General features: G+C 39.4%; 1 protein-coding gene across 11 annotated transcripts in view; it reads right to left on the bottom strand.

Moving 5' to 3' along the window:
- Positions 1-25,088, bottom strand: part of LOC128688548 (EEF1A lysine methyltransferase 2) — a 332,797-nt gene that overhangs the window by 272,876 nt on the left and 34,833 nt on the right. For all 11 annotated transcript variants that reach the window (XM_053776392.2, XM_053776398.2, XM_053776394.2 and 8 more), the window contains exon 2: positions 20,861-21,044. In XM_053776392.2, coding sequence (XP_053632367.2) covers positions 20,861-21,044 — 184 coding nt within the window. The remainder of the gene's footprint in view (positions 1-20,860; positions 21,045-25,088) is intronic.

The raw sequence follows: 25,088 nt of genomic DNA, 5'->3' as shown, positions 1-25,088 counted from the left end.
ATTTTCTGTGTACAAAGTAACACTTCATTACGGCTACAGGTTATCTCTTGTCTAATACCTTTGTTTCTTTGTTAATTCTAAGACTTAAGTGCTTATACATTTTCGTGCCACTTTCAGCAACACAGGTATGGCTACTGGGTGTCATGATTGCTTGACAGATACAAGATATAGTAATTAAAATATCATAACACAATTCACAAACACAGTTGCCTTGTAGCAGAGAAAGACTGGACACTATGAATTATGAACGCTGGGATGGTGGGGTGGTGTCTGGGAGTGGCAGGGGAGGGCTCCCCGGCTGCTCCACAAGTCACTCATAGTCATTCAGTCAGTCAAGTCGTTCAGTAAGTCAGTCAAGTCACTCAGTATGTCAGTCAAGTCACTCAGCAAGTCTGTCAAGTTATTCAGTCAAGTCACTCAGTAAGTTGGTCAAGTCATTCAGTCAGTGAAGTCACTGAGTAAGTCAGTCAAGTCATTCAAGTCACTCACTCAGTAAGTCAGTCAAGTCATGCAGTAAATCAGTCAAGTCATTCAGTAAGTCAGTCAAGTTACTCAGTAAGTCAATCAGTCAGCTCAGTCAATCAGTCAGCTCAGTCAATCAGTCATTCAGTAAGTCAGTCATTCAGTAAGTCAAACTCATGTTTACCTCTTTTTCTGTGTACAAAGTAACACTTCATTATGTACTTATAACCTCGTGAGGTATTGTATCGATATGAATACAGTGGACCCCCGACCTACGAAATTAATCCGTTCCTGAGAGCCCATCGTAAGACAAAATGATCATAGGTTGAATTAATTTTCCCCACAAGAAATAATGGAAATCAAATTAATCCGTTCCAGATACCCCAAAGTATGAAAAAAAATATTTTTACCACATGAAATATACATTTTCCTACACAAAAAAAAGAAGGAGACATGCATAATATACATTATTGTGTAATTAAGAATAAATGACACTTACCTTTACTGAAGATCTGGTGATGAGTGATGGGATGGGAGGAGGGGAGATGATGTTTTTATTTTTTGGAAGAGGAATCCCCTTTCATTAGGACTTGAGGTAGCACATCCTTTTCTGGGGTTACTTCCTTTCGTCTTTTAATGCCACTGGGAACAACTTGAGTCACTGGACCTCTGTCACCCCAAAAATCTGTCCATAGAGCTCTGTACCTCTTGTTCCTTTAAGATTTTTCTAAAGTGGTTCACAATATTGCCATTGTAATAGTCACCAGCACGGCTTGCAATAGCTGTGTCAGGGTGATTTTCTTCCACTTTGCACACATTTCCTTAATCCTTGAAGAAGGCAACTTCCTCCATCTCTCTCTCTCTCCCCTCCTCTGAAGCAATTTCCTCAGGTCTGGCCTCTTGCTGTTGCAGATGCTCTTGCAGCTCATCAGTGGTTAGTTCTTCATCGTCCTCCTCCACCAACTCTTCCACATAGTCCCCACTAACCTCCAACCCCATGGACTTCCCCAATGCCACAATAGATTCCACAACTGGCATAGGCTCCTCAGGGTTAGCCCCAAACCCTTCAAAATCCCTCTCTTCTACACATTCTGGCCACAATTTCCTCCAAGCAGAGTTCAAGGCCTTCTTAGTCACTCCCTCCCAAGCCTTACCTAAAAGGTTTACACAACTGAGGATATTAAAGTGATCTTTCCAAAACTCTCTTAGGGTCAAATAAGTGTCTGAGGTCACTTGAAAGCACTTTTGAAACATTGCTTTGGTGTACAATTTTTTGAAATTTGAAATGATCTGCTGGTCCATGGGCTGGAGGAGAGGAATGGTATTAGGAGGCAAGAACTTAATTTTGATAAAACTCAAGCTCTGCCAAGTCTGAAGGATGACCAGGAGCATTGTCTAATACCAGGAGGCATTTAAGCTCCAGTTTATTGTCCAGGAGGTAATTTTTCATGGTGGAGCCAAAGACATGGTAAAACCAGTCATAGAAGAAGTCCCTAGTGATCCATGCCTTACTGTTTGCCTTCCACATCACACACAAATTAGCCTTGACGACACTGTTTTTCCTGAACACTCTGGGAATTTCAGAGTGATACATGAGTAGAGGCTTCACTCTGCAATCCCCACTAGCAATACTACACAACAAAAGAGTAAGCTGTCTTTCATAGGCTTGTGTCCTGGCAGTGCTTTTTCCTCCTGTGTAATGTAGGTCCTGTTTGGCATTTTCTTCCAAAACAGGCCTGTTTTGTTACAATTAAACACTTGTTGGGAGTCGAATCCTTCAGCCTTTACATAATCCTGGAATTCCTGCACATATTTTTCAGCTGCTTTTTGGTCCGAACTGGCAGCCTCACCATGCCTTATCACACTATGTATGCCACTACGATTCTTAAATCTCTCAAACCAACCTTTGCTGGTCTTAAATTCACTCACATCACCACTAGTTGCAGGCATTTTTTTAATTAAATCATTATGCAACTGCCTTGCCTTTTCACATATAATCGCTTGAGAGATGCTATCTCCTGATATCTGTTTTTCGTTTATCCATGCCAATCCGCTGACACGTCCACTCCCAAATATCTGAACATCCTCATAACCTTACTCTTTCCTGTCATCTCAACATCTTCGAGCACTTGCGATCTGTGTTTCATAAAGATACTTGCACCTTTTGCAACAACAGCTTCCTTGATTGCCTGTTTGTTGGCCAGGATAGTAGAGATGGTTGATTGGGGTTTGTTGTACAACCTGGCCAGCTCAGAGGCACGCACTCCACTTTCGTATTTATTTACCATCTCCTTCTTCATTTCAATAGTAATTTTTCCCCCTTTTTACCAAGGGTTGGCACTAGAAGCTTTCTTTGGGCCCATGGTGGCTTATTTAGCAGTTAGAAGCACTAAAAACACTGGAATAATACAAAATGTTCCGAATGTATGCGTGAGAGCAACCGCTCTGGCTTGTAAACACTGGCACACTAACTGAAGGCAGGCCAGCTGAGGCGAGCTCAAGCTGAACACATGTGGACGCGTATGGGACAAATGCTGTAGGTCGAGTTTTTCAGCGCATGTCGGGGTCAAATTTTTACGCTGAAAAGCATTGTAGGTCAGTTTTAACATAGGTTGGGGACATCGTATGTCAGGGGTCCACTGTACAGCTGTGCCTCTGCAGTGCCAAAAATACCCAGCAAAACCAGGTAGTCCACATAGTTGGGACAGTCAGAGTTTCTTGTAGGATGGTGGGGTGGTGTCGGGGAGTGGCAGGGGATGGCGGGAGGGCTCCCCTGCTGCTCCACAACAAGGTGGCAGCTTGAGCAAAAGAGATTTTTTTTTTTCCTTCCCACAAACTGAACCGTGTTAAATTAATTATATGACATGTTACATAAAATTGTGCCGCAATTCTTCAATCATGCAATACTAAAATCGTGCCAAATAAACTTGTGCTAAATGACAGTCTACTGCACGTCTGTATTTTGCTTATCCTCTACAGCATCCATGACCTTGTCATAGTGGTCCAGTAGCTGGGACAGGCAGGAGCGACCTGCTTTAAACCCGTGTTGCCCTGGGTTGTGTAATTGATGGGTATCTAGGTGGTTGGCTATCTTGCTTCTTAGAGCCCTCTCAAAGATTTTTATGATATGGGATGTTAGTGCTATCGGTCTGTAGTTCTTTGCAATTGCTTTACTGCCACCTTTGTGGAGTGAGGCTATGTCTGTTGTTTTTAGTGTGCGTGGGATGACCCCTGTGTCCATGCTCCTTCTCCATAAAATGCTAAAGGCACACAATAGGGGCTTCTGGCAATTCTTGATGAACACGGAGTTCCACGAGTCTGGGCCTGGGGCAGAGTGCATGGGCATGTCATTAGTTGCCACTTCAAAATCTTGTGGAGTTAGAATAATATCCGAGAATTTTGGGATGACCAAATTTTGGGTTTCAATCATAAAGAATTCATTTGGATTGTCTACCCTTAGTCTGGGCAGTGGCTCACTGAACACTGAGTCATGCCATATTGGTGAAACAATTGTATTTGCCATGGTGTATTCGATGCATGTGTTACTTTGCCTGACAATAATGTCCATCAGGTGTTCATTCAAGAATAACTGAAAGCATTCCAGTTCAGTGGCACTGTTCGCAAGTGTACATGATGGCTGTATTCCACTTTGTGTTTCATCAAACTGATGGGGATTGGGAACAAAAGTGGCACCTTCCTGCCAATCCCAGATGTGGTCTGCTGGTGGGTACTGGATATTGATAAGTGGTTGTGCAGGTTGTGGGAGTGTGGGGGCAGTTGAGGGTGGGCTTTGTTGTGGCTGGGATGAGTCAGCTGTGTGGGTACCAGTGTGGCCCGCTGCTGGTGCCACATGAGGCGTGCCACCGTCAACACCACTAACACCACCACCACCTGCTGCCCCACGCACTGTCACAATATCATCATCTTCACTATCAGTTCCTGTTGTAGGGTCACAGGATACACTCCAAGATATTTACTTCTTCCCTTTGGAATGGCATATGGCACACTACCAGAGCGCATGCTGCGTTGCACATACTGCCGCTTCACTGGAGAATATTCCCCCTCACTGTCGCAACTCAAACTGCTTTTAATAGCTTGGAAATCACTGTCACTACCACTTTCACAGCTCACATCTGAGTCCTGTACATGGGGAAATAGTTTCCTCTTTTGCCCTGGTACAGGTAAACGTGAATGAGATGACCCAGCACCAGAGGTGGAAGGTTGTGGGTTGTGTGGGTTTTCATCACTAATTATGTTATTCTGGGCACTGCTTTTGGTCACACCCTTCACAAAACCATGAAATTCACTTTCACTGGCATTTCCATCAGCGTTAGAGCTATCACTTGGGAACAGAAGACCTCCAATTTGCCGGGGAGTAAGGCACTTCTTACCGCAAGGCATGGTGAACATGGACTGCTAAGATGGCGTTCCCACAATGCACCACTGAGTCCTCGATTTTTTTCATACTGCGCACACCTATCACGTAGACCCATTCTCTCACATGTAGACCTACCAACTTTCTCCCACTTGATTTGAAGCCGCTAGAATTTTGGCGTATTAATACCTCAAAAACATTGGCTCATGAGACATATGTATATATATACGGCCGAAACACTTAACCCTTTCAGGGTTTCGGCCGTACTAGTACGGCTTACGAGCATGGGGACGGGGACGTGACTAATGAACAGAGGAAATGTTATTTTAGTGCCAGGAATGTCTTTCTTGTTTATTCTGGACCCTATTCAGGAATTGGCATCTTTTGAAATTTGTGTGAAATTGGCAAAATTGCTAAATTCTGACCACTGTATTGGATAGTTGAAATCAGTAAATGGGTGGTTTCTTGTACTCATTTGATAGAAAAAAAAATGGAGTTCTAGCGAAATAGTTACGGTTTTTGTCGACAAGTACACTGGAATTGGCCGAAAATAGGGCTCAAAGTGGGCAAAATTGCCGATGCGTAAACATCGTCGAGACCACTAACTTCGCAAGAGCATAATTTCGTAAGTTTTCCATCAAATTTCATACTTTTGGTGTCATTATGATTGGGAAAAGATTCTCTATCTTTTCATAAGAAAATTTTTTTTTTTTCTTTTTAAATTTGGCCGACTCTGAGAACAAGTCTCTGAGAGGGCCTGTCGACCCTGAAAGGGTTAAAGGGTTTAATCCTTTCACTGTCGCCCCCCTCCCTAAAACTAACCCCTTCCACTGTCACTCCCTCCCTATAACTAACCCTTTCACTGTTATCCCCTCCCTCAAAATACCCCTTTTACTGTCACCCCTCCCTAAAACTAACCTTTTCACTGTAACCCATTCCCTAAAACTAACCCTTTCACTGTCACCCCCCTCCCTAAAACTAACCCTTTTACTGTCACCTCTAACTAAAACTAACCTTTTCACTGTCACCCCCTCCCTAAAACTAATCCTTTCACTGTCACCCCCTCCCTAAAACTAATCTTTTCACTGTCACCCTAAAGCTAACCCTTTCACTGTTATCCCCTCCCTACAACTAACCCCTTTCTCTGTCACCCCCTACCTATAACTAACCCCTCTCACTGTCACCCCCTTCCTAAAACTAACCCTGTCACTGTCACCTTCACCCCCTCCCTAAAACTAACCTTTTCACTGTTATCCCCTCCCTAAAATTAATCCTTTCACTATCACCCCCTCCCTCAAAATAACCATTTCACTCTCACCCCCTCCCTAAAACTAACCCTTTCACTGTCACCCCTCCCTATTTATTTATTTATTGTATTTATTATTATTTGGACATGATACATAGTTGTACAAAAGAAATACAGTGGTTGAGTGTACATGCCAAAAGCCCTTTATATGCAGAGCATTGTGGGCAGGCTTAAAATTAACTTAAGATTAACTAAGCAATGATATATTCAGTGGTAAAAATTACAGTAAACAAATTACAACATGAAGTACAAATGAGTATTTCAAATAAGAAGCTTTATAGTTGTACAAATTTGTAGCACAATTTATAATATAATCCGGTCAAATCCAATAAAATCAATGATTTGTAGCGCAGAAACAGGTTATATGGTCATTTGATGAGTCACAGGTTATACATTTATGAGATACAGTTAATTAATATTTATTTAGTTGTGGGTGATTAAGTGGTTTTTAAGAAGAGTCTTGAATTGATAAACAGACAGTGTTTCTTTCATATTCACAGGTAATGAATTCCAGATTTTTGGGCCTTTTATGTGCATTGCGTTTTTACATAGCGTGAGATGGACACGAGGAACATCAAAGAGTGATCTGTGCTTTGTGTTATGGTCATGTGTTCTGTTGAGGTTGGTAAGGAGACGTTTCAGGGGAGGGTTTATATCAAAGTGTTCTATGAATGTAGTAGGTGCAGTAATAAGTATGGATGTTTTGTATGGTGAGTAGGTTTAGAGTTTTGAATATTGGTGGAGTGTGCTGCCTGTAGTGGGAATTTGTTATCATTTTGCCTGCAGCCTTTTGTTGGGTAATTAATAGTCTGAGATGGTTTATTGTTGTTGAGCCCCATGCACAAATTCCATAGGTGAGATAGGGGTAAATGAGTGAGTGATATTGGGCCAGGAGGGCTGACTGTGGAACATAGTACTGCCCTAAAACTAATCTTTTCACTGTCACCCACTCCCTAAAACTAACCCTTTCATTGTTATCCCCTACCTAAAACTAACCCTTTTACTATTACCCCCTCCCTAAAACTAACCCTTTCACTTTCACCTTTTATTCTTTCTCTTTACTCTTTACTTTCACCCTTCCCCAATATTACCACTTTTGCTACAGCTTCCCCAAAACAAGTGCCATCACTGTTTTTCCCAAAATTAATGCCTTCACTGTCAGTCACGTAGATTTATAGCTGTGGGATTACTATCACTGCCATATATCTATGCATGATTCAAATTGTCCTCAGATTTGTTGTGAGCAGCAAAGTTTGACCTAGACACGAGAGAATGGGCCTATATGAGGAGAATCTGCAATAAAAAAAAACTGTCCTATGCAGTGCATGATGGGAACTGTGAGAAATCAGAGAAGGCAACTAGTTTCCTGAACTGTTAGACCCCCTAAGTAGGGAGGAAAGGAGGGAAAAAGGAGCAGTGGACCCACATATGCTTATGTCTGATGGTGCCACATTTCCTTATACACTCTTCCTTTATAAGAATAATTTAGTGATAAAGCCTCTATAGACTAAAATTACTACTACTTAAAAGTATTTAAGCTAAGTTAGATTTAGATATACAGTAATTTATCATACTAAATAGCAACTACCTAGTTACAGGGCCACTTACCCTACACTGTGAATTAGATACCATTTCACAGTAATAACCAGCTTCCTCGCTGCTACAAGGCAGTTAGTTGCAGATTGTGACTTAAAGTATCGCAAGAGATTCTTGCTGGAGCAACACAGACCCTTCCCCCACACTTCACGATGGTAAGTACCCACTAACAGTATCATTAAATGCACATTTCTTGAACGGTGTGGGGGTTGACCAGTGTGAAGGGTCTTACCACAGCCTCCAGCTTACCAGAGATGCACTTACAATCAGAGTACAGTGGTACCTCGACTTATGAGTACCCCAACTTACGAGTTTTCTATGTTACGAGCCATCACTCGGTCGATTTTTTGCTTTGAGTTGCGAGCCAAAATCCGAATTACGAGCAAAAAAAATATTTACTGAAAAAAAATATTTACTGAAAAAAAAAATATATATATATATACTGAAAATGACATTTGGCAAGAACCCCAGCCTAAATGGCACAACAAAAAGTGGTTTTGGGACTTGGTATTTATAAAACAATGCTAGTGCGAGGTTCTCACTGGAGGTAATCATGTAATTATCTTTAGTTATTCTATAAAAAATAAAGTTGCTCGGTTTTTGACAATTGCAAAATATCTTGCCCTTTACTCCCACACAAATCCCCAAATATTTGGAATATTTCCAATATTCCACAAGCCAATTGTAGAACAATCATTTTTTTATGATTCCAGTCAATTTTATTTCATTTATTTCAATAATAAATGGTGGGCTTCATGAAATAAGTCAATAACTTACTTTCAAGATATTCATATATCACTGCACCTACCTGAATACACTATTCCTAGCTCCTACCAACCCAACAGAAGTCTTGCTCATCATCAACACCCTTAAAAACAAGGCAGGTGACATAAACAACTTGCTGACATTTATGTACAAAAAAGCTTCTCAAGTATTGTCACCAATTATTGCAACAGTCTTTAACAAATCCACTGAATCCTCCATCTTCCCAGCAATTCTCAAAATAGTGAGGGTCGCCCCCGATCCACAAAGGAGGTGGCCAAGCTGATTTGAATAACTATAGACCAATATCTAACTTACCACTGCTCTCTAAAATCTTTGAAAAATTAATTCAAAGACGGATCTATTTCTACCTCGTCTCACACAACATACTAAACCCCTGTCAGTTTGCATTCAGGAATAATAAAAGCACAAATGATGCTATCAATCACATGCTAGAACTAATATATACAGCACTCAAAAAGAAAGAAGTCCCGCTGGGCATTTTCATTGATTTACGTAAAGCTTTTGATACAGTCGACCATGAACTGCTGCACACTAAATTAACACACTGTGGTATAAGAGGCGACTCCCTCAACTACCTAAAGTCATACCTTAGTAACAGAAGCCAATATGTGTACACAAATGGTGCAAACTCTTCCACTCAAACAATCACAGTAGGAGTCCCACAAGGAAGTGTCCTTGGACCACTCCTCTTTCTCATCTACATCAATGACCTACTGAATACATCACAGCTACTCAAACCCATATTATTTGCAGATGACACTACATACGTCTTCTCTCACCCAAACCCAGTCATACTAGCAAACACAGTCAATGCCGAATTGCAGACAATATCTACCTGGATGATGACTAATAAACTTACTGTGAATACTGACAAAACCTATTTCATTCAGTTTGGAAACAGAGCTGCAAATGTTCCACTTAACATAAAGCTAAACAGATCACGCATCACAAGACTCACAGAGGGAAAATTCCTGGGAATCCACATTGACAGTAGCCTCAAATTCCAGACATGTATACAACAAATTTCCAAGAAAATCTCTAAGACAGTATGCATACTATCAAAGATACAGTACTATGTTCCACAATCAGCTCTCCTTGCACTGTATCATTCACTCATCTACCCTTATCTCACCTATGGAATTTGTGCATGGGGATCAAGAACATTAAATCACTTAAGACCACTAATAATAATGCAAAAGATTGCAGTCAGAATTATATCAAATTCCCACTCCCAAAAGCATACTCCACCAATATTCAAAAGTTTAAATCTGCTCACCATAAAGAACATCCATACTTATTCATGTGCCTACTACATACATAGAACAATACACACAAACATAAATCCTCCACTCAAACTTCTCCTCACCAACCTAAACACAATTTTTTTTTTTATTATCACACTGGCCGATTCCCACCAAGGCAGGGTGGCCCGAAAAAGAAAAACTTTCACCATCATTCACTCCATCACTGTCTTGCCAGAAGGGTGCTTTACACTACAGTTTTTAAACTGCAACATTAACACCCCTCCTTCAGAGTGCAGGCACTGTACTTCCCATCTCCAGGACTCAAGTCCGGCCTGCCGGTTTCCCTGAAACCCTTCATAAATGTTACTTTGCTCACACTCCAACAGCACGTCAAGTATTAAAAACCATTCATCTCCATTCACTCCTATCAAACACACTCATGCACGCCTGCTGGAAGTCCAAGCCCCTCGCACACAAAACCTCCTTTACCCCCTCCCTCCAACCTTTCCTAGGCCGACCCCTACCCCGCCTTCCTTCCACTACAGACTGATACACTCTTGAAGTCATTCTGTTTCGCTCCATTCTCTCTACATGTCCGAACCACCTCAACAACCCTTCCTCAGCCCTCTGGACAACAGTTTTGGTAATTCCGCACCTCCTCCTAACTTCCAAACTACGAATTCTCTGCATTATATTCACACCACACATTGCCCTCAGACATGACATCTCCACTGCCTCCAGCCTTCTCCTCGCTGCAACAGTCATCACCCATGCTTCACACCCATATAAGAGTGTTGGTAAAACTATACTCTCATACATTCCCCTCTTTGCCTCCAAGGACAAAGTTCTTTGTCTCCATAGACTCCTAAGTGCACCGCTCACCCTTTTCCCCTCATCAATTCTATGATTCACCTCATCCTTCATAGACCCATCCGCTGACATGTCCACTCCCATTCACCTCCTCCATACTCTCTCCCTCCAATCTGATATCCAATCTTTCATCACCTAATATTTTTGTTATCCTCATAACCTTACTCTTTCCTGTATTCACTTTTAATTTTCTTCTTTTGCACACCCTACCAAATTCATCCACTAATCTCTGCAACTTCTCTTCAGAATCTCCCAAGAGCACAGTGTCATCAGCAAAGAGCAACTGTGACAACTCCCACTTTATGTGTGATTCTTTATCTTTTAACTCCACGCCTCTTGTCAAGACCCTCGCATTTACTTCTCTTACAACCCCATCTATAAATATATTAAACGACCACGGTGACATCACACATCCTTGTCTAAGGCCTACTTTTACTGGGAAATAATTTCCCTCTTTCCTATGTACTCTAACTTGAGCCTCACTATCCTCGTAAAAACTCTTCACTGCTTTCAGTAACCTACACCATACACCTGCAACATCTGCCACATTGTCCCCCTATCCACCCTGTCATACGTCTTTTCCAAATCCATAAATGCCACAAAGACCTCTTTAGCCTTATCTAAATACTGTTCACTTATATGTTTCACTGTAAACACCTGGTCCACACACCCCCTACCTTTCCTAAAGCCTCCTTGTTCATCTGCTATCCTATTCTCAGTCTTACTTTTAATTCTTTCAATAATAACTCTACCATACACTTTACCAGGTATACTCAACAGACTTATCCCCCCAAACAGAATACATGACCATAACACAAGGACACAGATCTCTTTTCGATGTACCCCATGTCCATATCACACTGTGTAAAAACTCTATGCACATAAAGGGCCCCAAAATTTGGAATTCATTACCAGAAAATATTATGGTAATTTGGTCTGAAAATCAATTTAAAACTCTTCTCAAAAGCCACTTAATCACCCTAGACTAAATGTAGTAGGGCCCCACTTATACGGCAGGTTAGGTTCCTGGCTACTGCCGGAAAGCAGACATCACCGGAAAGCAGAACGCCATTTTTTCCACTTATAAATGCATATAAATGCCAGATAACAACTTTACACTAACCTATATTAAGTTAGCAATAGAACTAGGCATTTAAAATAATAAAAAGTAAAATACACATGCAGTACTCATTATTTACCTCAAAATATTCATAGTCTTAATGTAGGGCAAAAGGTGAGCAGTATTTACTGTAAGAAGTTAGGTGTGGTAGCCCTCCTGGCCACCCCACCCACACAAAATATACTACGACGATGCTTAACCCTTTGACTGTCGAAGGGCCCAATCCTGAAGTGTCTTCTGGTGTCGCAAAATATTCGAAAAAAAAAAATTATTTTTTCTTATGAAAATGTTAAGATTATTTTTCTGATTGTTTTAGTCCCAAAAAAAAATTTTTCCCATCAGTACTTACCGAGATATAGAGGCATGAAGTTTGCAGAAAATGAGCCGCGTATGGCAACAGCGGCGACTGCCGCTCACCCGGTAAACTTTAGTTTACTTGTATTTGAAGGTTTGTTGTTTTTTTCACTATTTTATTTTTTCACATAACTTATGTGGCCTATGAGACCAAAGTAAGGTGCAATGTACATATATACACTCGTTGTATACAACACAATAAGCACACAAACATAATTATCAATATATTGTTTACAAAACTTGTTTACAAAAACAAACAATACAAAAAATTGTTTATTACTATTGTTCTATAATATATATACCAATATACAGTCACTGAACATACTCCTAGAAGTTCTGCAGCTTGTGGAACTCTGTGAAACATGGTGTCATACACAGTGGTGTTTTACACTCTTACACATAAAACATGGTGTCATACACAGTGGTGTTTTACACTCCTCACACATAAAACATGGTGTCATACACAGTGGTGTTTTACACTCTCACACATAAAACATGGTGTCATACACAGTGGTGTTTTACACTCTCACACATAAAACATGGTGTCATACACAATGGTGTTTTACACTCTCACACATAAAATCAGTGTGTGTGCATTTTTGTTGAATTTTTTTTTATGTGCAAAGACAAAATACCTCGTCTGAGCAGTTTTCTTCAAAGTATTAGCAGGCAGTTGTGTTATGTAGTTATCCTAGGTAAATGGTCGTGTGTCATCATTCCTTCCTTCCTAATTTCCTTCATTCCTTTCCTACCTGGAGGCTACCTGGAGGGCATTCCACCTCTCTTCCTACATTCCTTCATCTGTCCTTCATTACTTTTTTCCTTCCTTTCATCTAGTCCTTCCTTCATTCCTGCCTTCCCTTCTTGCTTCTGGTTTCTATAATATATATACACATATATAGTCACTAGATACTTTCATAAAACTCCTATTATCACCCTTCAGCAAGCTTGTCTTGTGTGCGAGTGTGTGGCTTATAATTGTTTTGAGTCAGGAGTCGGCAGCTGTCAAAATGACATATTGTCTCATTAGTCACTCCCCCTACCGCTTGTCAAAACAATGGGGTCGGATGCTGCTTTCCCCTCCATTCTATCTAATTATCTTTCTCCCTCATTCTATCTCTTTCAATCTGTCTCTCTTTCTCTCTCTCTGTCTATCTCTGTCTCACAGGTACACATAAATACAACTATACATAGTGTAAATTACCTAGGATAACCCAAAAAATCCAGACAAAGTGCTATACTCTGCTTGAAGATGTGAGTAAATGTGATGATGACAGTCTTGTGGCTCTCTCTGAGACAGAGCTAGACGGATAGACAGGGAGTTTGGCAGACAGACAAATAGACAGACAGACAAATGTTTGTTCGTCGTCATCTTCTCCTCCTCCTCCTCCTCCTCCTCCTTCTCCTTCTCCTTCTTCTCCTCCTCCTCCTCCTCCTCCTCCTCCTTCTTCTCCTTCTCCTCCTCCTCCTCCTCCTGGCTCTTGACAGATGGACAGCTGCCCCCCTCCCTCCACCCTCGTTTACGCTCATCAAAGGTCAGCTCTTATCAGATGTTATCTCCCCTTATCTTGTCACTGTCATGGGGTGAACTGTTTTCATGCCTCAAGGGAACATATTATTACATATTATTAGTATTAGGTATTATTATTATTCTTATTCTTATTCTTCTTCTTCTTCTTCTTCCTCCTCCTTCCACCTTCCACCTTCCTCCTCCTCCTCCCTCCTCCTCCCTCCCTCCTTCCTCCTCCTCCCTCCTTCTTCCTCCCTCCCTCCTTCCTCCTCCTCCTCCCTCCTTCTTCCTCCTCCCTCCTTCTTCCTCCTCCCTCCTTCCTCCTCCTCCCTCCTTCCTCCTCCTCCCTCCTTCCTTCCTCTTCCTCCTTCCTTCCTCCTCCTCTTCTTCCTCCTCCTCTTCTTCCTCCTCCTCTTCTTCCTCCTCCTCTTCTTCCTCCTCTTCTTCCTCCTCCTCTTCCTCCTCCTCCTCCTCCTCCACCTCCTCCATTGCTTTTGGTCTCAAACTCCTCGAAATCATGAAATTGATCTTCATTGACACTTCCATCTGTGTTAGAGCATCACTTGGGAATAGAAGAGTCCCAGATTTGCAGGGAAGTCACATATTTCTTACCGCTAGACATGCTGAAAAAGGACGACTGAAATGGTATTCCCACAATGCACCACTGGCTCCCCGATTTTTTTTATATGGTGCACACTGACCATGGAGACCCATTCTCTCACATGTGGGCCTACCAGCTTTCTCCTGCTTGATATGAAGCCGCTAGAATTTATGCGTATAGATACGTCAAACACGGTATCTCCTATGACGTACATATACGACCGCGACAGTCAAAGGGTTAAAGCTCCATAGAGTGAAAAAATGCATATACAGTACACTCATTACTTACCGTAAAATATTTGTAGTCTTAACGTAGGGTGAAAGGTGAAAAGTATTTACAGTATTTGTGGAAAGTCATGTGGTAGGTAGCATAGTGTAGGGAAGCCAGCCTGGCCACCCCACTCACTATGTAAACAAATAGACGATGCGTCTGGTTATGGTTCATAAACATTCATACAAACCCCTTACATTGTGTACAAGTAGTCTCTACAGTGGTACAGTAGAATAAATAAAGATCAACACTTACACTCTCATGTAATTTTTAGAAGGAATGATGCTTTGACAAATTATTATTATTATTATTATTATTATTACTATTACAGGTTATTATTATAATCATAATAAAAAATAAGCACTAAACCCGCAAGGATCGTGACTTGCTATATATAGAGTGAAGGCATATGAAAGGAATATTTATCTACAGTTATTCCCTAGTGTTTGACTAGAGAAAATGTAATTCTTCCGACACTCCTACAAAGCCGCTTTGTAAACAAATCTTATATTTATGTCAATTTTTATTCTGTGGGTGTATGTATAATGTTCATATGCTATGTAACATGTTTCTTACATAATTTCGAAGAAAATATCATAAATGGATTAATGAAAATCTCTATATTAACATAAGACATTTAATGTGGCCCAGAGAGATTATTATTACGTAGTATTACTATGGCATCATAAGTAGAGAGATTCTTAGTGATTTTAATGTGTACTCTCACTCCAGCACAGTGTGTAAGTATATTTAGGTACAGGTACACATAAGCATAATTATCAGAGTACATATAAAATATGCAATAACTTTTAAACACTTGAAATTTTGGAAAGTTTCCAGACATAATAGATATGCTCATGGAGAATGTAAACAAACAGGATGGGGTGCACCGTATTTGAAAGATCGCTTGCCGTATGGCAAATTTTGGTCATAATTTGAAATCGCCGTATTAGCAAAATGCCGTAAGGTGAAACGCCGTAAAGCAGGTTCCTACTGTACTCAATACTCAATACACCAAATTGTAGCATTCTCATACTGTATACTACTTTTAGCAAACCACAATGTTATATTCCCATAATATAATTTCAATGTTTACTTTTGAACCTATTGTCCATTGTTGACAGGAATATAACTGAATCATGTTTCATAAAAAGCATTTTTGAAAATACGAATATATCCTTTGGTTTATATAAATTAGATTCATTTAAAATTAACAGAACTATTGTATAACTATGATAGATTTCTTTAGTGTTAAGTAGTCAGTAAACTATTAAATTAAGTCAACCCATAATGCCTATGCATAATAGAGGCTCTCTTTGCACTGCTACCCATTATTGTAAATACATAATCTCAATGTACTATTTGCAAAGAAATAAATAAATTTGAATTTGAATCTAGTGCAGTTAGCCTCTCAAAAACTCCATTTTCTCTCACCCAGGACCAAAGAACATGTTATGGGAAGGAGCAGTAATGATTTTATATGCTTGGATTGGTCTTGGACACTTGCCATATTATGGCCTATTTTATTCATTCTAGAGTATATATCATGTTTCCATGTTACTTATAGTGTTTATTATATCATATTAGATCAATTCTGATAGATAAATAAGCCATAGAGTTGATATTAGCATTATATTGAAGTATTTTCTCCTGCTCCTGGGATGTTTCATTGGGAGCTGGAATGGCGTAATGGCATTTCAGTTAATTTCAATGAGAAAAATTGATTTGATATATGAGTAAATTGAGTTATAAGCTTGGTCATGGAACGAATTAAACTCATAAGACAAGGTACCATTGTACACTGCCCTAGTGTATATATCGAGGTAAGATTCAGTTTCAGAAATAGGACAGCAGGTTTCTGGGCTGAATTCCATATTGGTTTGACTAGATCAGCTAATCAGACATATACCCACACATACACCCTCTATTCTACACAGAAATGGCTAACCTCTGACCTTGTGTTTGGGTTAAGATAACTATGGGACATTTTCTAGTGGTTTCCATCGCTTTATTGGCCATTTCTTAGTATAGATTAATAGAGCACAAGACGTACTAGTGACAAGAAGATTTTATCTATTTCAGAAAAGAAGTGGGATGAAATAGGCCTCAAAGTAGCAGAAATCATAAATTTTTAGTGGTTTTTCTTGGACAGGAGACACTGTCCATGGCAAAGTCTGAAACACTACAGATCCTTGTGGACTGAACCTGTTCTCAACAGTGGTGAACCCCAAGAGCTAGACAATACTAGTGTCAAGATAAGATAAGATTTCGTTCGGATTTTTAACCCTGGAGGGTTGGCCGTCCAGGATAACCCAAGAAAGTCAGTGCATCATCGAGGACTGTCTAACTTATTTCCATTGGGGTCCTTAATCTTGTCCCCCAGGATGCGACCCACACCAGTCAACTAACACCCAGGTACCTATTTGCTGCTAGGTGAACAGGACAACAGGTGTAAGGAAACGTGTCGAAATGTTTCCACCCACTGGGAATCGAACCCGGGCCCTCCATGTGTGAAGCGGGAGCTTTAGCCACCAGGCCACCGGGCCAGGACCTCTATGACTCGAAGCAACCAAGAGGTGTGTATTTCTAGGTGTACATACAGTACACTGAAAGTTTACCTCACCTATTTCAAGGATTAAAGTTTTCTGAACTGGTGGTCTTAATGACTTTTGTGTACTTAACCCTTTCAGGGTCCATCCCGTAGATCTATGGCTTTACGTTCAGGGTCCAAACCATAGATCTACGCCATGAGCTCAGCTCACTCTGATAAGCTGTGAGTGGTAAATTTGGGCCTAGATATGAGAGAATACATCTATGTGGTATGTGTGCACCACATAAAACAAATCCTGCAGCACAGTGTATGAGAGAAAAAAAATGAGACCTTGATTTTCGATTAAAACAGCGACTTTGCAGTGTTTTTTCGTATGTTTGTTATAGTTGTATTTGCGATTTCTTGGTCTCATTTGAAAGAATGGAAGACATATTACAGAAATAGAGATAATTTTGATTGGTTTTAGCACTGGAAATGGTTTGAAACTGAGCTCAAAGTAGCAGAAATGTTAAATTTTGGCCGATGTTCAAGAGTAAACAAACGACTTCACACGTCTAATACACACCATCTGGTGGGTCTAACATACATTCACAAATGTGATGATGATATTTATACAATTATTACAATATTGCATAACAGTAAATCTTCTATTTTTTGGTTTGAATAAAAATTCATTATGTGAATAAAAAATCAAAATGGAATTCATTTGTAAAGCCTCAAAACATAACTAATGAACAGAGGAAATGTTAGTTTAGTGCCAGGAATATGTACATTGTTTATTCTGGACCCTATTTTGAAATTGGAATATTTTGAACTTTGTGTTAAATTGACCAAATTACCAATTTCCGATCACTTTATTTTGTAGTTGAAACAGTTGACTTGGTGATTGCTTGTGCTCAATCGATAGAATAGTACTAATACTAGTGAAATAGCTAAGAATTTGGTCGACTGGAATAATGTAATTGGCCTAAAATGGGAGTCAAAGTCGGCAAAATCACCAATTCATAAATATCGCTGAAACATCAAAATTCGCGAGAGCATAATTTCGTCAATATTCCATCAAATTTCGTACTTTTTGTTTTATTACCTTCAGAAAATGATTCTCTACCATTTCATAAGAAAAAATAACAAAAATTTTTTTTGAAAATTCTTGGACACTGGTTCACCCTTTGAAATTTGGCCTCTGGACCCTGAAAGGGTTACTATGCTTTTAAACCTAACAAACCAGTCAACCAACCCAACCATTTACAGGTAACTTTCTTGGATGAAAGCCAGTTTAAATGTTGACTGGAAGAGATGCTGCAATAAGTACTTAACCCTTTCAGGGTCCATCCCGTAGATCTATGGCTTTACGTTCAGGGTCCAAACCGTAGATCTACGCCATGAGCTTGGCTCACTCTGATAAGCTGTGAGCGGTAAATCTGGGCCTAGATATGAGAGAATATATCTATGTGGTATGTGTGCACCACATAAAACAAATCCTGCAGCACACAGTGCATAATGCGAGAAAGAAAACTGAGACCGTAATTTTCAATTAAAACAGCGACTTTACAGAGTTTTTTCGTATGTTTTTTATGGTTGTATTTGTGATTTCTTGGTCTCATTTGATAGAATGAAAGATATATTACAGAAATAGAGATGATTTTGATTGGTTTTAGTACTGGAAATGGCTTGAAACTGAGCTCGAAGTAGGAGAAATGTTAAATTTTTGCCGATGTTCAAGAGTAAACAAATGACCTCACACGTCTAATACACGCCAGCTGGTGGGTCTAATATACATTCATAAATGTGGTGATATTATTTATACAATTATTACAATATTGCATAACAGTATATCTTCTATTTTTTGCTCTGAATAAAAATTCATTATGTGAATAAAAAATCAAAATGGAATTCATTTGTAAAGTCTGAAAACATAACTAATGAACAGAGGAAATGTTAGTTTAGTGCCAGAAATGCCTGCATTGTTTATTCTGGACCCTATTTTGAAATTGGAATATTTTGAACTTTGCATTAAATTGGCCAAATTACCAATTTCCAATCACTTTATTTTGTAGTTGAAACAGTTGACTTGGCGATTTCTTGTGCTCAATCAACAAAATAGAAGTAATACTAGTGAAATAGCTAAGAATTTGGTCGACTGGAATAATGTAATTGCCTAAAATGGGAGTCAAATTCGGCAAAATTGCCGATGTGTAAATATCGCTGACACATCAAAATTCACGAGAGCATAATTTCATCAATTTTCCATCAAATTTCATACTTTTTGTTTAATTACCTTCAGAAAAAGATTCTCTACCATTTCATAAGAAAAAATAACAAAATTATTTTTTGAAAATTCTTGGACACTGGTGCACACTTTGAAATTTGGCCTCTGGACCCTGCATGAGTTAAAGGGTGAACCCTAGAACTACCTACCCCATGCATTAGAAATGAGTTCCATGATTCTGAGAAAGTTAGTATGCATCAGCTGTAAAAAACAGAAATCATGAGAAGCTGAAATTAGACCACTCATACTCCACCCCACTGCATCCTTCATGGATATACATGAACACAATAGATCTTTGGGCAAGAACGCAAGAGGATATCACAAAATAATAGGCAATACTTACCCAACCAGTGTCCAAAGAAAACACACGTATCACCTTTCCCCAGTTTCTACGGTACACAGACTTATCTTAATTCCTGATAACAGGAGAGTAACCACCTGGTGAAGCAGAAAGAATGTAGTCAGCCTAAAGACATCCTTGTAAAAAAATGAACCAGGAATGCTGGATGACAACCAATAAACCATTTGACTGATAATGTATCTGGTTGGATCCAGTTCATAAAAAGTAAGAAATGAGAAAGAAATATAAATTAGGAGAGCACAGCGAGCTGAAATGTGGTGGTGAAGAGAGTTCAATTCCTAGTGAGTAATTAGAAACCAGATGCAGGAAATATGTTGTACTTTCTAAGAATTCGGATAAACCATCTAAACAACTAATTTTAGAATCTTCCTACAACTTTCTAGCTCAACTAGCCCTTTTTTCCATTCATTAATGGTTATTTTCTATGTAAAGTCTGAGCCCACAATGACAACCATTCACACACACACACACCATGCCCTCATACTTGTTGTCCACTACCAGAAAAAATTTTTACTGAAAATATAACTGAATTGTCAAGTAACAGGCTTAAATAGTTGATAAGTTTATTGAGCCCACATATTCCTCTAGAGGGAAGAAAGATGATAGATATCTTCAGTGTTTAATACAAAGGCATGCAGAAGAGTGAAGTCTCATGATTTGTGTTCTCCTGTGACAATGGAAGGAAGCTTCACTATTAGTCACAAAAAGCATATCCAGTACAATACTTACATAGTAATGTTTTTACTGACAACCACTTATGTTCCGTGGTTCGGTCGGCAATATTCTTGCTTCACACAGTGTGTCCATGGCATGGGTGGGAATGTTGGACAAGTTTCCTTACACCTGCTGTCCAAGTTCACCTAGCAATAAGTAGGTACCTGGGTGTTAGTCGACTGGTGTGGGTCACATCCTGGGGGACAATAGGCACCTGGGTGTTAGTCGACTGGCATGGGTCACATCCTGGGGGACAAGATTAAAAAACCCCAGTGGAAATAAGACAGACAGTCCTTTATAACCCACTGACTTGCTTGGGTTATGCTAGGTGGCTAACCCTCCGGGTTAAAAATCCATATAAATCTTGTCTTATCTCACATATAAATTTTATTATGTACACATGCTCTACTTACAAAAGTACATACATAGAGTACTGTATATTTCAAAATATTCTACATCATTTTTACTTACCAAACATAAAAGAAAAGCACCATTTCCAGAGCCCACATCAATGACAGAAGTCTGTTGATTCACCACATCAGACTCCATCATCCACTGGATGACACGGTCAATACTCTCTTCTCCAAACCAGATGTCCCCAATATTTCCATCACTTTTATAGTTTGCCAACTCAAGTTCATATGCAGAATCCCAACTGAAAGTATAAACAGTGAATTATTTTTTTTTCAAAACAGCCTCTCTTCACTTACTGACGGAGTTTCGTTCCTAAGACAAACGTTTTCTGTAATGGTCACAGTCACTTTTTTTTTTTTATCCTTCCTTGCCCTCCATCCTTTAACCCTTTCAGGGTCCCCAGGTCCTCTCCCACACTTGTTCTCAGGGTTGCCCAAATTTCAAAAAAAAAAAAAATTATTTTTTCTTATGAAAAGATAGAGAATCTTTTCCTGATCATAATGACACCAAAAGTATGAAATTTGATGGAAAACTTATGGAATTATGCTCTCGCGAAGTTAGCAGTCTCGACGATGTTTACACATCGGCGATTTTGCCCAATTTGAGCCCTATTTTCGGCCAATTCCAGTGAACTAGTCAACAAAAATCATAACTATTTCACTAGAACTCCATTTTTTCTATCGAATGAGTACAAGAAACCACCCATTTACTGATTTCAACTATCCAATACAGTGGTCAGAATTTAGCAATTTTGCCAATTTCACACAAATTTTAAAAGATGCCAATTTCCAAATAGGGTCCAGAATAAACAAGAAAGACAGTCCTGGCACTAAAATAACATTTCCTCTGTTCATCAGCCACGTCCCCACGCCCCTCTTACATTCTTTTGCTTTCCACTTCGAATTTTTATTCTCACAAAAAATAGAAGATTTACTGTTATGCAGACTACTGCATTAGTGTAGAAATGATATAAATAATATCAGCGCACTTGTGAAAGAATATTAGACTCACCAGTTAATGTGTATTGGACACTTAGCATGATTTGTTTACTTTTGAACTTTGGTAAAAATTGAACATTTCTGCTACTTTGAGCTCAATTTCAAGGTACTTTTCATTGTAAAACCAGTCAAAATCATCTCAATTTCTGTAATATGTCTTCCATTCTATAAAATGAGACCAGGAAAATTAGAATACAACAATAAATACCATACAAAAATACAGTGCAAAGTCGCTGTTTTAATCCAAAAACACGGTCAAAGTTTTTTTTTTTTCATTACGCACCGTGTGCTGCAGGATTTTTTTTATACTGTGCACACTGACCACATAGACCCATTCTTTCATATGTAGGCCTACCAGCTTTCTCTCACTAGATTTGAGGGCGCTAGAAATTAGGCGTACTAGCACGTCAAAAACCCTGGTGCGTAAGCCGTATTAGTACATCTGAAACCCTAAAAGGGTCAATACTTCTTTATATAATGTCAGTTTTTATTAATTTGGGCATCTTTATCATGCTTCTACATTACTTATGTTATACCTAATATTTATGTTATACCTAATATTAAATATGTATAATAGAAAGAAAAAATAAAATCAAAATGAAACTCCAACTTGATAACTTGATTTTAATTTGCATAACTCTTATATACAGGTCCACATCCCTTTACCCGAAATTCTGAAACTCGAAAAGTTCTGAAAATCGAAGTTTTTTCGTGAAGTGTGGAGCATCAGTCATCCCAGCACTGACAGCCAGAGTGGCAGGTGTCAGTTGTGTCTCATTGCTTGTAGTATTCACACGTGCATCTGCTGTTCACTGATATTTTGTTTTTGCTTTTTATTTTGTGACTGTGTTTAATTTCACTGTGAAAATGTCAAATACAGCCTCAGATACCCTTATGAGTGACAGTGAGAAAAAGAAAAGGAAGCATCTGACGTTATCAATAATGCAGAAAGTAAAGTTACTGCAGAAGCTTGATTGTGGTGTGTCAGTGCAGCGACTTACTGAAGAATAAGGTGTTGGAACTACCACTGTTTATGTTAAATATGAATAAGCATGAGAATAGTAGTGATGATGATGATATTGTGAACACAGGTGAAAAAGTCCCCACAGATGATATGGTGAAAATGTGTGACCAATTAATTGCTGGCCTTGAACAATGTACATTTATCAGTGAGCAAGAGATTATGGCAATTTACTCAGTTAAAGAGAGATTGCTTAGACAGAAACCTATGTTAACCCTTTGACTGTTTTGGCTGTATATATACACCTTACGAGCCAATGTTTCTGACATATTAATATGCGTAAATTCTAGTGGCTTCAAATCAAGCGGGAGAAGGCTGGTAGGCCTACATGTGAGAGAACGGGTCTGCGTGATGGATGTGCGCACTATGAAAAATGTCGGGGACTCAGTAGTGCATTGTGGGAATGCCATCTTAGTAGTCCTTGTTCACCATGCCTCGCGGTAAGAAGTACCTTACTCCTCACCAAACTGGAGATCTACTGTTCCCAAGTGATAGTTCTAACACCGATGGAAGTACGTACCAGTGAAAGTGAATTCCATGGTTTTCAGGAGGCTGTGACCAAAAGCAGTGCCCAGGATAAAGTAATTAGTGATGAAAACATAGATGACCCACAACCTTCCACCTCTGGTGTTGGGCCATCTCATTCATGTTCACTGTACCAGAATGAAAAAGGAAAGTATTTCTCCATTTACAGGACTCGGATGTAAGCAGTGAAAGTGATAGCGATAGTGATTTCCAAGTTACTGAAAGCAGCTTGAGCTGCGACAGTGAGGGGGAATACAGTAGAACCTCGGCTTACGAATGCCCCACCATGCAAATTTTTCAGGATAAGAACTGTCATTTGGGCGAATTTTTGCTTCTGGATATGAACAAAATTTCAGAATGCAAACTTGCCCCTCAAGGGAGGTTCCTTAACCCTTAAACTGTCCAAACGTAGATCTACGTTCGCCTGCGTGGCGCTCCAAATATTTTGAAAAATAAGAAAAATCGTTTTTTGTTTTTAAATTAAAGAGGGGTATTTTCTGTATGGTATAAGACCAAAAAAAAATTTTAGGACCAGTACTTACCAAGATATAAGACCGTGAAGTTGGCTCTGGATGCTCACCTGACCGCAACGTCCAGTCCTGCAGCTTGCAGAAGTGTTGCCGATTTGCCTTTTTTTCTCATTTTTATTTTAGTTTATATAATTTTTATGTTCTGATAATTACAATTTGTAATAGTTCTTGTGATTTAATAGCCAATCTTTGTTCTGACACTAATATTATGTACCAAAATAGTACTCAAATTGTAACAATCACACTGACAGGTGAACATTTTTCACCTGCCCTGGTCATTTACTATTGTCTAGAAGTACAGTGGACCCCCGCATAACGATTACCTCAGAATGTGACCAATTATGTAAGTGTATTTATGTAAGTGCGTTTGTATGTGTATGTTTGGGAGTCTGAAATGGACTAATCTACTTCACAATATTTCTTATGGGAACAAATTCGGTCAGTACTGGCACCTGAACATACTTCTGGAGTGAAAAAATATCGTTAACCGGGGGTCCACTGTATATACAAAGTATTTATAGGTCCCAGCAATGTTTTAGACACACTGGAGTATGAACCTCCTTGAAGCATGGTGTTATGACAAGGGTCAGAATGTGCCCTGCTGGAGGGGGGAACCTTGCCTTTAAATGTTTTGACTCTTGCACACAAACATGTCTTTGTATGTCTGTCTGTCAGTCTATCTGTTTGCCTATCTGTCTGCCTGTCTGTCTGTCTATCTGTACATCTGTCTGTCTATCTGTACATCTGTCTGTACATCTATCTGTCTATCTGTACATCTATTTGTCTGTCTGCCTGTCTCTCTGCCTAGTTCTGCTTATCTGTCTGTCCAGTTCAGCTTATCTGTCTTTCTGTCTTGTGTGTGTGCCTGGAGTGTAACATGAGCTCCTTGAATAATTGTATTATGACAGCATCAGATAACAGTGACATTTGATGAATGTGTGCCCCTGGAGGGGAAACCTTGCCTTTATATTCAATTCAATTCAAAGTTTATTCTCTATAAGGATTACAATGCTGAGTTTACACACAAACATGTCTCTGTATGTCTGTCTATCTGTACATCTATCTATCTGTACATCTATCTGTCTGTCTATCTCTATCTGTACATCTGTCTGTCTATCTATACATCTATCTGTCTGTCTGTCTGCCTATCTCTGCTTATCTATCTGTCTAGTCCAGCTTATCTGTCTTTCTGTCTGCCTGTGTGTGTCTGT

This window comes from Cherax quadricarinatus, chromosome 13, assembly GCF_038502225.1.
Source record: "Cherax quadricarinatus isolate ZL_2023a chromosome 13, ASM3850222v1, whole genome shotgun sequence".
NCBI classification, from domain to species: domain Eukaryota; kingdom Metazoa; phylum Arthropoda; class Malacostraca; order Decapoda; family Parastacidae; genus Cherax; species Cherax quadricarinatus.
Note: the sequence above shows the minus strand (reverse complement) of the source record. Positions and strands in the feature narration are given on the sequence as shown.